The 15,977-nt window shown below is 34.9% G+C and overlaps 1 protein-coding gene across 3 annotated transcripts in view; it reads left to right on the forward strand.

The window, feature by feature from the left end:
- The window catches only part of abhd2a (abhydrolase domain containing 2, acylglycerol lipase a), a 52,346-nt gene that overhangs the window by 33,044 nt on the left and 3,325 nt on the right, over positions 1-15,977 (forward strand). For 2 of the 3 annotated variants that reach the window (XM_087259009.1, NM_200914.1), the window contains 6 exon segments: positions 1,891-2,058; positions 3,092-3,275; positions 8,623-8,715; positions 8,897-8,995; positions 9,116-9,185; positions 10,957-11,041. In XM_087259009.1, the coding sequence (XP_087115135.1) occupies positions 1,891-2,058; positions 3,092-3,275; positions 8,623-8,715; positions 8,897-8,995; positions 9,116-9,185; positions 10,957-11,041 (699 nt within the window). 3 annotated transcript variants of the gene reach the window in all.

A 15,977-nucleotide genomic window follows, 5' to 3' on the forward strand; every position in this document is an offset into this window, starting at 1 on the left:
CTGATATTTTTTAAACTGCACCCTAGCATATATAAATATTGCATAGAAAATGAGCTAAGTATTATACAAAACATTGTAAAGTGACCGTGAATAAACCTTTTACAGATTTTATTTGTTTTTATTTTAGCGGCTTGTTTGTTTTGTGTTTTATCTTTGTTATTTAATTTTTTGGTGTGTTTTTTTATTTTTATGTTTGACTTTTATTTTTCTATTTTTATTTATTTTCTTTATTATTAGAACTTTAAAAATACTTTAGAATTAGTGCCTTATTATCAGTGTATATATATTTTATTGTATTTTATTTGTTTAGTGGCTTATTTATTATGTATTTTATCTTTATCATTGTATTGTATTTCCTTTCTTTATATTTGTTGTTCTATTTTATTTTTATATTTAACTTTTATGTTTCTGTTTTTCATTTATTGTCTTTATTTTTAGATCTTTATTAAGAATATAATAAAATTAAGAAAGGCTAAATTGTCCATAGTGTATGAATGTGTGTGTGGATGTTTCCCAGAGATGGGTTGCGGCTGGAAGGGCATCCGCTGCGTAAAAACGTGCTGGATAAGTTAGCGGTTCATTCCGCTGTAGTGACCTCGGATTAATAAAGGGATTAAGCCGACAAGAAAATGAATGAATGAATGAATGAATTTGTTTTTTATTACTAGTGTATATATATATTTTTGTCAAAAAAAATGTGTGCGTGTTTATATATATATATATATATATATATATATATATATATATATATATATATATATATATATATATATATATATATATATTCATTTAATTTTAGTGGGTTGTTTATTTTGTATTTTTTTATCTTTATTATTTTAAAAAAATTTTATTATGGTATGCAAATAATGTACTTTGCATTTGTTTGCTCTGTGCCAATATTCTGGCACACATTAACCGGAAAAGAAAAGATAAACACCTTGATAATGCTGAACAACTCTGCATCTATTTGCATATATTTCTCTGCATGTGGATTACAGTTCAAGTCAACATTATTTACCCTCCTGTGGATTTTCATTTCTTTTTCAAGGAAGCCGGTGGAAGCTGGATTTTTCAAGGAATTTGTCACAGTATTTCCTATAATATTTGTGTTTCTGGAAAAGGTCTTATTTGTTTTATTTCGGATAAATTAAATCGGTTTTTGATTTCTTTTAACAAACATTTTAAGGTCAATATTATTAGCTCCCTTAAGCAATATTTTAACAAATAAAATAAAAAAATATTACTTAATCAAAAAAATTAATAAATAAACGTAACACACTGCCCCTACACTCTCCCCTAAATACAAACCAAAACACAAACAAGAAAATATTATGTATTGAGTTAAGCCAAAATAAATGACTATAAACCAAACTAATTAAATAAAAGAAAACTTCCCTGGAAAATAAACAAGACAATTAAAGTACAGAAAACTTACCTCCCTACTAACAACACAGGAGAAAATGAAAATAATTAACAGAAGGCACCAAACCTCCCTACCATGCCCCAAGCCAGATAGGGAGACAGAAAACTGTGTTTCTCCATTTGGAAAATGTAACACATTGGCATCCCACAACACGCTATATAAGAGTCATCAGCAACAATAACTCCTTTTCATTACTCAAGCAACATCTCTACAAAGAATAACGAGAAGGGAATCGAAAGAGAGCAGGGAGCAGATGAATCCATGTTCCCTGGTGTTTTAAATACGGCCACCGCCAATCCAAGCATCAATCATTATCCTCCATAATCTGGTGCAACTGCGAATAATTGAGAATGAGAGAGAGCGAGAAAAGGAACAAATATTATTGAGCTTATAAATCTGGAAAGCTAATAATTCTGACTTCAACCGTGTTTTCCGTAATGAACGCTCTTATGTTTTGTGTTTGACAGAGGACGTCACTATGGTCATTTGTCCTGGCATCGGGAACCACAGTGAGAAGCACTACATCCGCACGTTTGTGGATCATTCACAGAAACAGGGCTACCGCTGTGCTGTGCTCAATCACCTCGGGGCCTTGCCGAACATTGAGCTCACCTCTCCTCGCATGTTCACTTACGGTACCCGATGCTTTTATTATTTTAGATTATGACAACAAATGTGTTTGTCCAGTAAACTCTTTATCAGTAGAGTGATTTTACTGGTGTGAACTGGAATACAGAAATAACCAGTTTTAGCCTGCGTGCATGCGTGCTTTGTTTTTTAGGCCAGTTAAGAAATTTTGTTTTGTTTGGACAGATCTAGCTGTCAATGCTTTACCTGTGTTGTTTTATGTTTACATTGTACTTTACATTTTTGTTCTAATGTATTGCCTTTACAATATATTTTTCAACCTTTATTAAATACTTTATTAACATTTTTATTTATTTTATTTTATTCTTTTTTTTAATCTTCTTGTACCACTTTATATTTTAGTGGGTTGTTTATTTTGTATTTTATAATTTCATTATTGTACCACTTTAGTTTATTATGTATTTTATTTTATCATTTTTTATTTTATCTATTAAAAAAAAATTTTTTTTTTAGAATTGTCATTATTTTTATACACTTTTGCTAATATTTAATAATTATAGTATATTTATATATATATATTTTTGCTTATTTTAATTTGTGTTTATTTATCTATTTTATTTGCTTATTTAATTTTATTCGTTTTTTGTTTAAGTTTTAGTTTATTTTTATAAATAAATGTTTTTAAACAAATTTATTTATTTTTATTTGCTTGTTTATTTTTTTATCTGTTTTTGTTTATTATTGTTTGTTTTTATTTTTTTTAAAGTGTATTTATTCATATTTATTTATTTATTTTTGCTAGTTTTTATTTTTATTAATTTTGTTCATTTATTTATTTATTTTTTAATTACGATTATATATTTATTAATTTTGCTTTGTTTTTTATTTGTTTTTGATTATTATTAATATTATTTATTTTTTGAATGAAAGCATATTTATTTTAAATTAGATGTATTTTTATTTTTTTAAACATTTATTTATTTTATATTGGCTTATTTATCTTTTTATGTTTTTTAAACATAATTATATATGTTATATAATTTATAAAAGTATAAAATACTTTTTTGCTTCTTTCACCAGGTTGTACATGGGAGTTTGCAGCAATGGTGGGCTTTATCAAAAAGACATATCCCCAGTCCAAGCTCATCGTGGTGGGCTTTAGCCTGGGGGGAAACATTGTCTGCAAGTTCCTGGGAGAAAACCGTACCAACCAGGAGCGCGTTTTGTGCTGTGTCAGCGTGTGCCAGGGCTACAGCGCACTCAGGTGAGTCCAGGTCAAATGGTGGTCCACAAAGCCAAGATTTGCCAGCTTGTTTTGGGCACCAGTAGGCATATTTTATTCCTGTTGTCAGTGGACTCTGACTGAACTCTAGATAAGAGCTGACTTTGTATGTGTACACTGCAGTTAGTTATTTAAGAGGCACAGATGGATTCATATTGTGTCCACCCGTTTCCTCCTGTTGACATTTGCATGAAGTGTAACGCTCATACAAGAAAACTAGTGTGTTGAGGCTTCGAAATGTTACGAAACTCATCTTTACAGTTACACCTAGCCATCAGTTTTTAAGTATTGCTTTTAAATAACTTTAACAAAGAAACAGTTATGTGAACTGAGGAGTTATACCCTACGTTCATCAAGACATCAAGTGAATTAGTAGAGTGGTTAGTGCACTTGACTGCCATGCAAATGAATTGGATTTGAATTCAGGAAGTCACAATTTCTGAAGGCTTGTACAAGACGGCATTCAATTTCGGGTCACTCGTAGCACAGTTGCATTATCCCCATGCTTGGTCCACTAGGCTACGGGAGATGGTGATTTTGTTTTCGACCCTTTTAACCAAACGCAGATTCAGCAGATCTCTGAATGTTTGTGTAGTTATTGATCCTTTCAATTGCTTTAGTTACATGACCTGGGTGTTTCAAAATGTTTTGGAGCAGTGTTTCGAAACATCTGCGGTTTAGGATCTCGACACAGTGTCGAAATGTCAGTTTTGTGTCAGCCATTTCTAAAGAAAATGCATTCTGCTTCTGCATTTGTGTAAGAAACTAAAATTCTATAGAGATAAAGAGGCTTATGGATGGATGGATACTGTCTAGATGGATAGATGAATTGATGGATACTGTTCGGATTGATAGATGGATGGATACTGTCTAGATCAGGGGTCACCAATCACTTTCCTGGAGGTCTGGTGCCCTGCAGGGTTTAGCTCTAACTTGCCTCAACACACCTGCCTGGGTGTTTTAAGTATACGCAGTAAGACCTTGATAAGCCCCTCCCCAGGAAAATTGTCTTTTTATAGCAATCACTGATTGGCCTCTGTGCTAGAAGGCGGGCTTTATTCACTAAGGGTGTCACGATTTCAATTTTAAATCGAAATTGATCAAAATTTATGCTCAATTTCAATTATCGAATCAAATAATAGAATCGTTGATGCTGCCATGCCCCCATGTCACGTCAGCTTGGCTTGCAAAGCGGGAAAAAAACAGGCTTGTTGAAGTGCTTGTTAACCTGTGCAGACGCAGGAGACCCGTCGACAGAGCTTAAACCCTCTCCTCTTTCAATGAAGTCGCCGGTGTGGAAGTATTTTGGATTTCCAGTGAGTTATGTTGACAACGTTCTTGTTGTCGAAAAAAAAAAACAGTTTGCAAGCTCTGCTATGTACGTATTAGGGTTGGGCTGATAGACGATGGGCGCATCGCGATGCCCCGCCCCCGTTGCAAATCCGCTCACGAAAAATACACACTCAGGCCCTGTTTACACTAATATGTCTTTCTTTTTAAATGGCATTTTAGAACAACAACGATCCACATCCACACTGGCGTGTAGCATTACTGAGCAGCCCTCCTTCCTCATTACATTATATTATGTGTGTAACTTACCTTTATTCATTTACTGTATGATTTGTATATGGGTAAAACAAAGACCATGCAGGTCAGGTAGTTTAAACGGTAGGCTACAAATAATTAATTCGTTATTAATTAATTGATTATTCATAATCAAAAATCGAATCGAACCATGACTTTAGAATCGAAAATGTAATCGAATCGAGGATTTGGAGGATCGTGACACTCTTATTATTCACCATATAGCGATCACTGATTGGCTCCTTTACTAGAAGGCGGGGCTTCATTCGCCATATTGACTGTTACACTTTTCCCCATTTAAAAGTATACAAGTGACATGTCTTGTTTATTCTATAGTCTTTGCCAGACGTGAGTTTCTGCAGATATGTGTGATACGAACATTTAGAAATTAAACTAAATAGACAGTTATTGTTTAATTTTATTGGTTATTCGTAATATGAAATTTAATCGTAAGCTTGGCAAGTAATTTTGGAGAATTTGATCTATCCTTGCTCAAACAGAATGCCCGAGCCTACTGCCCGAGAGGCGTTTCAAAGATGGCCGCTGAGTGAAATGACTAGCCTTTAAGGGACTTTGTTTATACTTAAACACATATAGTTATAAATCCAGAGAAACTGTTTTACTTTTGCCTTTTACTTTTTCCCTACAGCTGTGTGTGTATCACCTGACCATCCTCAAACATTTCCATGGAAGTAGTGTGGGTGTGCGTGTGCGCATGTACTCAGTCCGGTATTTTGTTTTTTACCTGGCTCTAAATGGAAGCTCATTTCCAAAACTGGTTTTCACTTTAATAGGAAACCATAGCAACAGTAGAACAAGAATGCAGAACAAATTCAAAGTACTGCCATGCTTATTAGTTTATCACAGACGTAACACTGTTGTGAATGTAAATCGAATCTGACATTTAGCTAACAACATTAGCAGCACAGTCATTGCATGCTGCTCACTGCTTGTAAAGATGTTCTTGTTGAATTGTCAACACTAAAGATCTCCACAGCAACAGCTCTAAAAACCAAACACGTGCTACATTCCACTTTACCTACTTGTACTACGCCCTAAAAGTATGTATTTTTACTGAAAATAAGACATACTTTTGAGAGTGTAACAGAAGAGTGTGCAAGCTTTGGGACATACCAGACTTCTTTAAGTTTACTGTTTTGTTGCTTGGTTACGTGCCCTGTCAATCATCCTGTCACATCCTCCACATTTCTTTTATAAATATTTTCCTATTGTATTTGAGATATAACAGTGTGTCAATCTGCCATTCGTGTGTCTCTAATACAGAGAAATCTCCTCATGTGTTTGCATAACTATTGATTTAGTAGTTAATGACAAAACTTCATATATATATTCATTTTCCTTTGGCTTAGTCCCTTTATTCATCAGGGGTCACCACAGTGGAATGAACCACCAACTTATCCAGCATATGTTTTACACAGCAGATGCCCTTTCAGTAGCAACCCAATACTGTTAAACACTCATTCACACTCATGCACTTTGGCCAATTTAGTTTATTCAATTTATCTATAGCTGTTTCCCCTACAGTTCCAAACGACTGTAGGGAAAACCGGAGCACCCGGAGGAAACCAACACCAACACGGGGAGAACATGCAAACTCCACACAGAAATGCCAACTGACCCAGCCAGGACTCAAACCAGTGACCTTGCTGAAGCAATAGTGATAGTCACTGAGCCGATAGTGATAGCTACTGAGCCACTGTGCCGCCTAATTCACTAATTCGATTTTCCAATTTTATTTATTATGAATAGTAGGGGCAGAAGAACAATAAGGATTCATCAGTGCACCGTAGTTCATTCTCTAGTGGTTCTGAATCAACTCTTAATTTCATAATCATTTCTTGGTCTAGTCTGAATATGATCTAAATCATCGTGGCGGTGCTCGAAATCACATACTTCCATACTATATAGTACGCTAAAAACAGTATGCGAGTTGAGTAGTATGTCTGAATTCATATAATTCCAAAACAGTATGTGAGAAGAAGGGTTGGGCGATGGCCGTTAGACATCAAGATGCTGAGCTGGCATCACAATCCCACCGCTCATGGATAGTGTGTGTGAATTGGGATGCAGCACATGTCTGATATCTGAGAATGAGCAGCTCTGATTGTACTGGATGTGTTTGGTCTTTCTGTAATTGTAAAGCTCTTCACCTGTGGTGTGTATTGTGTTTGCAAGCGCCTCTGCTGGGTGTTTTTACAGCACCTGGCACACTTGGCACTGCTCTGAGCGTGTTGTTAAACAGCCCCGCTCGGCCTTCAGACTGGATTACTGAAGATATAAAGCTTCACTAATCTGCTCACCTCGATTATCTGCCAGATTATTACTTTCAAGATCCCCTTTAAAGCACCTTATGAATTTAACTACAACTGATATTAAAAGCCTCATGCACATAATTGCATCTATCTATCTATCTATCTATCTATCTATCTATCTATCTATCTATCTATCCATCTATCCATCTATCCATCTGTCCATCTGTCCGTCCGTCCGTCCGTCTGTCTAATCCATCTGACTGTTTATCTATCTATCTATCTATCTGTCTGTCTGTCCGTCTGTCCGTCTAATCCATCTGACTGTCTGACTGTCTGTCTGTCTGTCTATCTATCTATCCATCTATCCATCTGTCCGTCCGTCCGTCTGTCCGTCTGTCTGTCTGTCTGTCTAATCCATCTGACTGTTTATCTATCTATCTATCTATCTATCTATCTATCTATCTATCTATCTGTCTGTCTGTCTGTCTGTCTGTCTGTCTGTCTGTCTGTCTGTCTGTCTGTCTGTCTGTCTGTCTGTCTGTCTGTCTGTCTGTCTGTCTGTCTGTCTGTCTGTCTGTCTGTATATCTGTCTGTCCGTCTGTCCGTCCGTCTGTCTAATCCGTCTGTCTAATCCGTCTGTCTGTCTGTCTGTCTGTCTGTCTGTCTGTCTGTCTGTCTGTCTGTCTGTCTGTCTATCTATCTATCTATCTACCTACCTACCTGTCTATACATTCATCCATCCATCCATTGTTCTATCTATTGTTCTGTCCATTGTTCTATCCATCCATCCAATCGTTCTATCATTCCATCCATCCGTTCATCCGTCCATCCATCCATCCAATCGTTCTATCATTCCGTCCGTCCGTACGTCCATCCGTTTATCTATCTATCTATCTATCTATCTATCTATCTATCTATCTATCTATCTATCTATCTATCTATCTATCTATCTATCTATCTATCTATCTATCTATCTATCTGTCTGTCTGTCTGTCTGTCTGTCTGTCTGTCTGTCTGTCTGTCTGTCTGTCTGTCTGTCTGTCTGTCTGTCTGTCTATTTATCCGTCTATCCATCCATGCACTTATTTATACAAGTAAAACTGTATTTATATAAAACTGTGAAATCAGGGTGTGTTTGTTGTTGGTTCTGTTTTTCATCACATTTTGGGGAAGTATAGCAATACCAGAAACCTTTTGACCTTGTGGGGACATTTTTTTGCTGTTTCCTAAGAGGAAATGGCTCATAAATCATTCAGAATTAAACTAACCCTAGTCAGACACACTTGAGCCAGCCATTAAGCTCTTACTATGCTTTCTAGAATTATCCTGGCATGTGGGTTGAGGTAAGCGAGAGCTAAAGTCTTCAGGACCAAGTTTGGGGACTGCTGATTTACAGTATAAAAAAAACACTGTGTCTATGGAAAGTCCCCATAAAACACGAAACCCAACATGTGTGTGCTTGTGTGTTTCAGGGCTCAGGAGACGTTTCTGCAGTGGGACCAATGCCGTCGCTTCTATAACTTCCTGATGGCCGACAACATGAAGAAGATCATTTTATCGCACAGGTACAGTAGATGTGTTCCTGCTGTCAGTGTGAGCACTGCGACATTTGCTGTGTTCAGACTAACTTACAGTAATGCCATCTCTGTCTCCTAATAATGCAACAACAAGATTAATTCATTTAAGAGAACAGTAATCTAATAACCACTGAGTCAAGAAAGCATTGTGTTTTGTATTCTTAAACAGGGGTGTTTTATTCGGCGTTGGCTCGAAAATGGTGGATTCGGAGCTGAGTCGACTTTACACCGCCACGTCACTCATGCAGATCGACGACAACATCATGAGGTCAGACCACACTAAATCATAACTATGATTCATTTTAGATTTTAACGGCTGTTCTCACAAGCTGTTTGTTGTTAGGCTTCATATTTCTAGTGTAAAGTGAGATTGTCAATTTGTTTGTAGAAAGTTCCACGGACACAACTCTCTGAAAGAGTACTACGAGAAGGAGAGCTGTGTGCACTACATTCACAATGTGAGTAGCACTGCCTAATGGAAGCCACTTCTGATGTGCATGTTTGCTGTTTTACGTATATACAGTTGAAGTCAGAATTATTAGCCCCCCTGAATTATTAGCCCCTGTTTTTAACTAATTTATTTTATCTTTGCCATGATTAGGCTTGGACGGTATCCAAATATTGATACCGTCAAACCTCCTCCCTATTTTACCCCGGTATCCAGTATTACCGTGCATAATAAAAAAAATGATGACGTAAAACTCAGACAGCGTCACCAAACTGTTGGCTTGTGTCTGAACCATTCAGAAACTAAATATTGTATATGCAACCTTAGATTCACAGTCAGTTGTTCGTATTGTTCTGCGCGGGATGCTCTCTCTCATGCACGCACACACACACAGACAGAGAAACAGCACCAAGTGATGCATAGCACCACGCTCTCTCTCTCTCTCAATCTCACACACACACACACACACACACACACATAGAGAGAGAGAGAGAGAGAGAGAGCACAAAGCGACGCACAGCTCCTCTCTCTCTCTCTCTCTCTCTCTCTCTCTCTCTCTTTCTCTCTCTCTCTCTCTCAAGTTCAAGTTCAAGTTGCTTTATTGGCATGACATTAAGTACAGTATTGCCAAAGCACTTCAAATATGAAACATTAAAACCATTGAAAAATTAATAGTAATACAGATAAGATATTATGACACACACAAAAAAAACAATACATTTGATTAATATAATAATAATAATAAAAAGTTAAAATTATTTAAATAAGATACATGAATTTACATTAACCATTTCTTATGGCGTGTAGGGTATATACGTATTTTGCAGCTAGTCTAAATGTCAATTCGTCCTCTCCGAGTATATGGTAAAGTTTTTCTGAGTCATTTAAATTAGAGAGAGAGCAAATAGCAACACGCAGCATGGCGCTCTTTCTCATTCTCACACAGACACACACACACACACACACATATTAAAGAGCATCCACACGGATGCGAGCGTGCCTGCTCCCTTTCAACTTCACCAGTCACCATCCACTCCCGCGCTTTATTCTGAAGTTTATTCCCTTAAATCTAGTCAGCTCCTGCGGTATAGCAGCGGGAATGCAGACCTCTAGTTCATATTTACCACGTCTTCCTTCTCAGGTCACTTGGTGCGCGACTCGACCACCTTACCTCTCCCTCTTTCTCTCTCTCTCTCTCTCTCTCGCTCTCTCTCTCTCTCTCCTCTACACTGTCCTGTGATGACAATCACGCAGATGTGTTTGTAGGCATTAAATAAAGCATATTTAGTATTTAATACTTGTCTCCTATTTAAGTGCATTTTTTTATGACGTTTACGGTATTGAAACTGACACCGTTGCTATTTTTAGATCCCGCCGTATACCATAATACCTTATTACCGCCCAAGCCTAGCCATGATGCCAGTAAATTATATTTGTCTAGATATTTTTCATTACATTTAAAGGCCTAACTGTTAATAAGGTTAACTTGGCAAATAAGGGTAATTTGGCCAGTCATTGTGTAATGATGGTTTGTTCTGCAGACTATCACAAAAACTTAAAGGGGCTAATAATATTCACCTTAAAATGTTTTCTTAAAAATGTAAAACTTCTTTTACTCTAACCGAAATAAAACAAATAAGGCTTTCTCCAGAAGAAAAAATATTATCAGACGTACTGTACTGTTTCCTTGCTCTGTTAAACATCATTTGGGAAATATTTAAAAAAAAAAAGAAAAAAAATACAAATGGGGGCTAATAATTCTGGCTGTTTTTTTTGTGCAGATAAATGTGCCTCTGCTGTTGGTGAACTCTGTTGATGATCCGCTCGTGCACAACTCTCTGCTCACTATTCCTCGCACACTCGCAGGTACAAACACTACAAACAAACCATTCGATGCATAATGCTGTTTAAAAAGAAATATTTAGTAGGTAAGCATGGGAACCATATTTTATAGAGCGTGGTTTGTATTATATAGAAGGATTATTATTTGTTTTGTCCTCATCTGTTACATTTATACAGAAAATAGGAAGATGTAAATAATAAAATATATTATTTCAATTTTTATGTTTTTTTGTTTAGTTTGATAGTTTTACAATACATAACAATAATATATTGATAACAGCTTAAATGTTATTTTTTATTTTCATACGCAATTATTTTATTTTAGTAATTTTCATGTTTTTAATGAACATTAAAACATTATTTAAATAGTTTTGCTTTAAGTAAAACACAGTAGTTAATTGCTTTATTTTATTATTTTTTACTAAATCAGTTATCAAAAGTTTTTTATTTAAATTATTTTAGATTTTTGTCTTTGTTTTATCCACAGCTCGTACATTCATGTAGAAAAATTTGAGAGTAAGAAATATGATTATTATCCGCTTACTTTGTTAACTTTCAGTTTTAGCTGTATTAGCTTTTTCAGTTCACAAACATAAATTAAATAACTTTTATTTAATATGAAACAATTATTTCATTTTGTTTTATTTTATTATATTTTATTAAACACAAGCAATATCTGCACATGATCCATATATCATTTTAATATTTTTGCCTGTGAATTGTGAAATGATTATTATCTGCTCAATTTGAGTTAACTTTGTTTTTTGTTTTAGTTTTAGATTTTTTGTTAACAATAGCTTTTTTTGTCAATTCCCATTTTAAGTTTTCATCTAAAATTGCATATAAATTGTTTTTATATAAAAATATATTTACTTAAATTAATTAGTCATTTACTTAAAGTAAATGATTAATTTATTTGAATTATATTTCATTAAACGTCTGCACAAGATCTATAATACAAAACTGACCTGTGAACTTGTAGACATTAATTTAAGATTTAAATCAATTATCGACTTTTTTAATTAAAATAATTTTTGTCTTCTTTGTTTTAAATTAATTGGCTTTTAAATTAACGAACATTATTTAAATAGTTTTACTTTAAGTAAAAGAGAGTACTCCGTTGATTTTTATTTTAATTCATTTTATTATATTTTATTAAACACAAACAGCATCTGCAAATGATCCATTATTTTATTTTTCTTTTCTTGAACTTGTAAATCGTATTTAAATCGTTTTACTTTAAATGAATTACATTATTTAATTGCAGATTTTTACATGTTGTTTTGTTATTTCAACATGGCACTATAGCAGCATCTGCACATGATCCATTTTTTTTTCTTGCCTGTGAACTTGCATTTAGGCAGTAAATATGAGAGCAAGAACTATAATTATTATCTACTTAATTTCAGTTAACTTTTTGTCATTAGTTTTATATTTTCAGTTAACAATAACAATTTGTCAAAATTTCATCTAAAATTGTTAGTTAAGCTATGTTAGCCTTCTCAATTAACAAATAGTATTTAAATACTTTTACTTTAAATAAATTACATTATTTAATTGCAGATTTTTATTCTATTTTATTTTATTTTATTTTACAACTACAGCACTAGCAACAACTGCACATCTGTTATTGTTTTATGTTTCTTGCCTGTGAAGTTGTAGACATTTATTCAGATCTAAATCAATTATAAAAACTTTATTTTTCTGGCAGTTTTTTTTTTCTTGTCCACCTCATATTGTTTCTCTTTCCTCTTCCGCTCGCCTACATCCTGTTTTTTCTCTGATTTTTTATTAGATTATGACTCGCATCCCTAAAAAAAACTTGAATTACTCCACACAGATGTTTATGAGTGTTCATCTGTTGACATTCATCTAATCTTGTGTCATAAAGCAAACGATAAATAACTGTTGGTCCATGTGAAGGTGTCTGTTTAGTGTCAGGAAGTCAGCAGTGTTTTATTGTGCGCGCTGGAGGTTTACAGGGACAGTTTTTTTGTATAAAGACATGGCTATGATATACACTGTAAAAATGTAATGGCAAAAAGTTAAGACAAAAAAAGGTAATGATTCGCACTCAATTGCTTTGTACTGTTTTTATTTTTCTTACATTTTTACGGGTGATAAAAGACAGACGTTTCGGCACAAAGCCTTCCTCAGTGTGTGACATAATTCTTTAACTCCACCCTTTCATCTCATAGTTAATCACAATGTGCAATTAGTTAGACCGTCACTCTCATTTCATTGTCCATTAATCACACAATAACTTTCAATCTTCACAGCAATAACAATAAACAATCTTCCCATTTCCGACCTCACTCTACAGAGATAAAGTGCATCAACTATTATCATTAATCAGGTGTACATCAATAGAATAAAAAACTAACAGTTAACATTAAAAAGTTAAGATAACAAATCCTTTTATGTTAACTTTTTTCAATAAGTTAATCACGTTTCCACTAAATTTTTTGGGATCCTATCATACACCTGGCGCAATAAGGTGCAAGACGTGAAGTTGATACTTTCAGAGCAGTGCAACTGTAATTTTAACTTTTTTTTTGCTACGTTGTTTAAATAGCAAATCCATTTGTACCACTTTGTGGACTCATGGGTGTGCTGGTCTATAAAGCAGGTGTGTTAAGGTGCATTGTTGGCGTGTTGCTAATTTAAGGAACTGAAACAGACTGTGCTATTGACCAACTAAAAGCTGCTCTAAAGTCCAGAGCAGTTAGTTATGCGCCTGTGCAGGTCCAAACGTTTACACACACATGATCTACAGTAATTTACAAATATCTTTACATATGAAAAAAATTAAGGATTAAATATTACAAAAATTATTATTTTCTACATAAATATAAAAACCACTACCTCCATGCCTTCATCTCATTTTTTTTTTCAGTTTATTCATTACCATTTTCAATTGTATAATGTACTTAATATTAGCGGTAGTATTAATTATATGCATATTTATAATTGTTTTAATAAAAACAAGTTTAGATTTGTCCATCGTCGGGTTTTGGAGACGTATGGGGCATAAGAATAGGACATGTGTTTGGATACAACTGGTTTTTTGACCACTCTACATTATTATTGTTCATTTATTGGTTTGCTGGAAGTTAGAACTGAATTCAGAAATAGTTTTGAAACAAATCTTTGCGCTTAAACTATATTAAATATGTAGGCTAATGGATGTCTTCAGTGGAGTAAGTTTCCACCGTAACCGTATTCACGAAAGTAAAGGAGTGAAGTAAAGAGTAAAAGTAAAGAGAAAGTAAAGAAGCCGAATGGAGGAGGCTTGTTCTTTATCCTCGCACTGCAGATAATCTGTTTGAATGTTTTCTCTCTGGTGAAGCGTTCAGTTTTTGCACTTATAAAGTCTGCCATGTAAAAAGCAAATGTGCCATGGCATGACGCAACTGACTCTTAAAGGGAATGGGTGATGAGACTCTTATTGGTTTAATGCACGTTATTTTTATAACACACCCATAATCCATTAAAGCTGATTTATACTTCTGTGTCAAGCGCACGCGTATGATACTGCGCAGCCTACGCGTGGACGCATAGCCCTCGTCATGGCTATCGGCAACACTGATGAGCACCTCCCAAAAAATGCAACTACTCATCACAACGACGTGTAGCTTAAGCTCTGTAATTGGTCGACTTGGTATTGCTGACGAGTGTGGGTGGAGATGAGAGCTGTGCGAGCCCGATGCAGCAACAGTTTACAAGTGTGGAGTCCTGTGTAGGAGCTCCGGATGGAGACTGTTGTTTTGTGTTTACCTTATGATTTAAATTGTTGCACGTCTGACAATTTCAGCCTCAAAATGAGGGAGATTGAGCCAATTGTACATTTAAGGTAGTGTTCAGAAAAAAGCAAAACACCAGTGAAGAAACTCGACACAGGAACATAAACACCTACCCTCAGCTAGCATTTCGGAAGAGTTATTGCAGAGCAACAGAAACAGTGCGCAGAAGTATAAATGCACGGCTACGCGCATTGCATGCGCCGTGGGTCACGCCGACCCAAATATATGTCAAATATAAATCAGGCTTTAGAGAATAAACACAACACTTCTAGAAAATGCACAAGTGATGCAAAGTGTATTTTTTTTTGTCCTCAAAATAGCAAAAGTGGATTCAGACACACCCTTAATGCTTTTGCACCATTCGCTTTAGACTTTGCGCCTAGATCATTAAAATAGAGCCCTTTATGCAAAGTTTAACTTATTCTTTATTTGTCAGTTTAATTGACGAGCTGGGATGACTAGAAAAGTTCATTTAGATTCAACTTAAAAACGTAAGCAGGTAGTTGTGCTGTATTAGGGTGGTTTACAATGACATGCCTAATTTCCTAGTAATTCAAAATGCTTCATTAACATTTGATGGCCTCTTTTGACATTCAAATTTGGCCACAGGTTTTCATGTGTCATTTTGTCTTCCATTCATTCATCCATCCATCCTTGTCTTTTATCCATCCATCCATCCATTTTTGTCTTCTATCCATCCTTTTGTCTTTTTCATACATCCATCCTTGTCTTTTAATAATCCATCTATCCTTGTCTCTGTCATCCATCCATTCATCTATCCATCCGTCTATCTTTTTGTCTTCCAACCATCTTTTTCTTCCATCATCCATCCGTATTGTCTTCTATCCATCTATCCATTCATCCTTTTGACTTCCATTCATCATTTTCTTCTATCATCCATCTATCCTTCTGTCCTTTATCCTTCCATCCATTCTTTTTTTCTTCCATCCATCCATCCATTTTTGTCTTCTATCCATTCTTTTGTCTTTTTCATACAGCCATCCTTGTCTTTTAGTAATTCATCTATCCTTGTCTCTGTCATCCATCCATCCATCTATCCATGCGTCTATCTTTTTGTCTTCCATCCATCTTTTTCTTCCATCATCCATCCGTATTGTCTTCTATCCATCTATCCATTCATCCTTTTGACTTCCATT

Source organism: Danio rerio, chromosome 7, assembly GCF_052040795.2.
Source record: "Danio rerio strain M-AB ecotype USA chromosome 7, GRCz13ab, whole genome shotgun sequence".
NCBI classification, from domain to species: domain Eukaryota; kingdom Metazoa; phylum Chordata; class Actinopteri; order Cypriniformes; family Danionidae; genus Danio; species Danio rerio.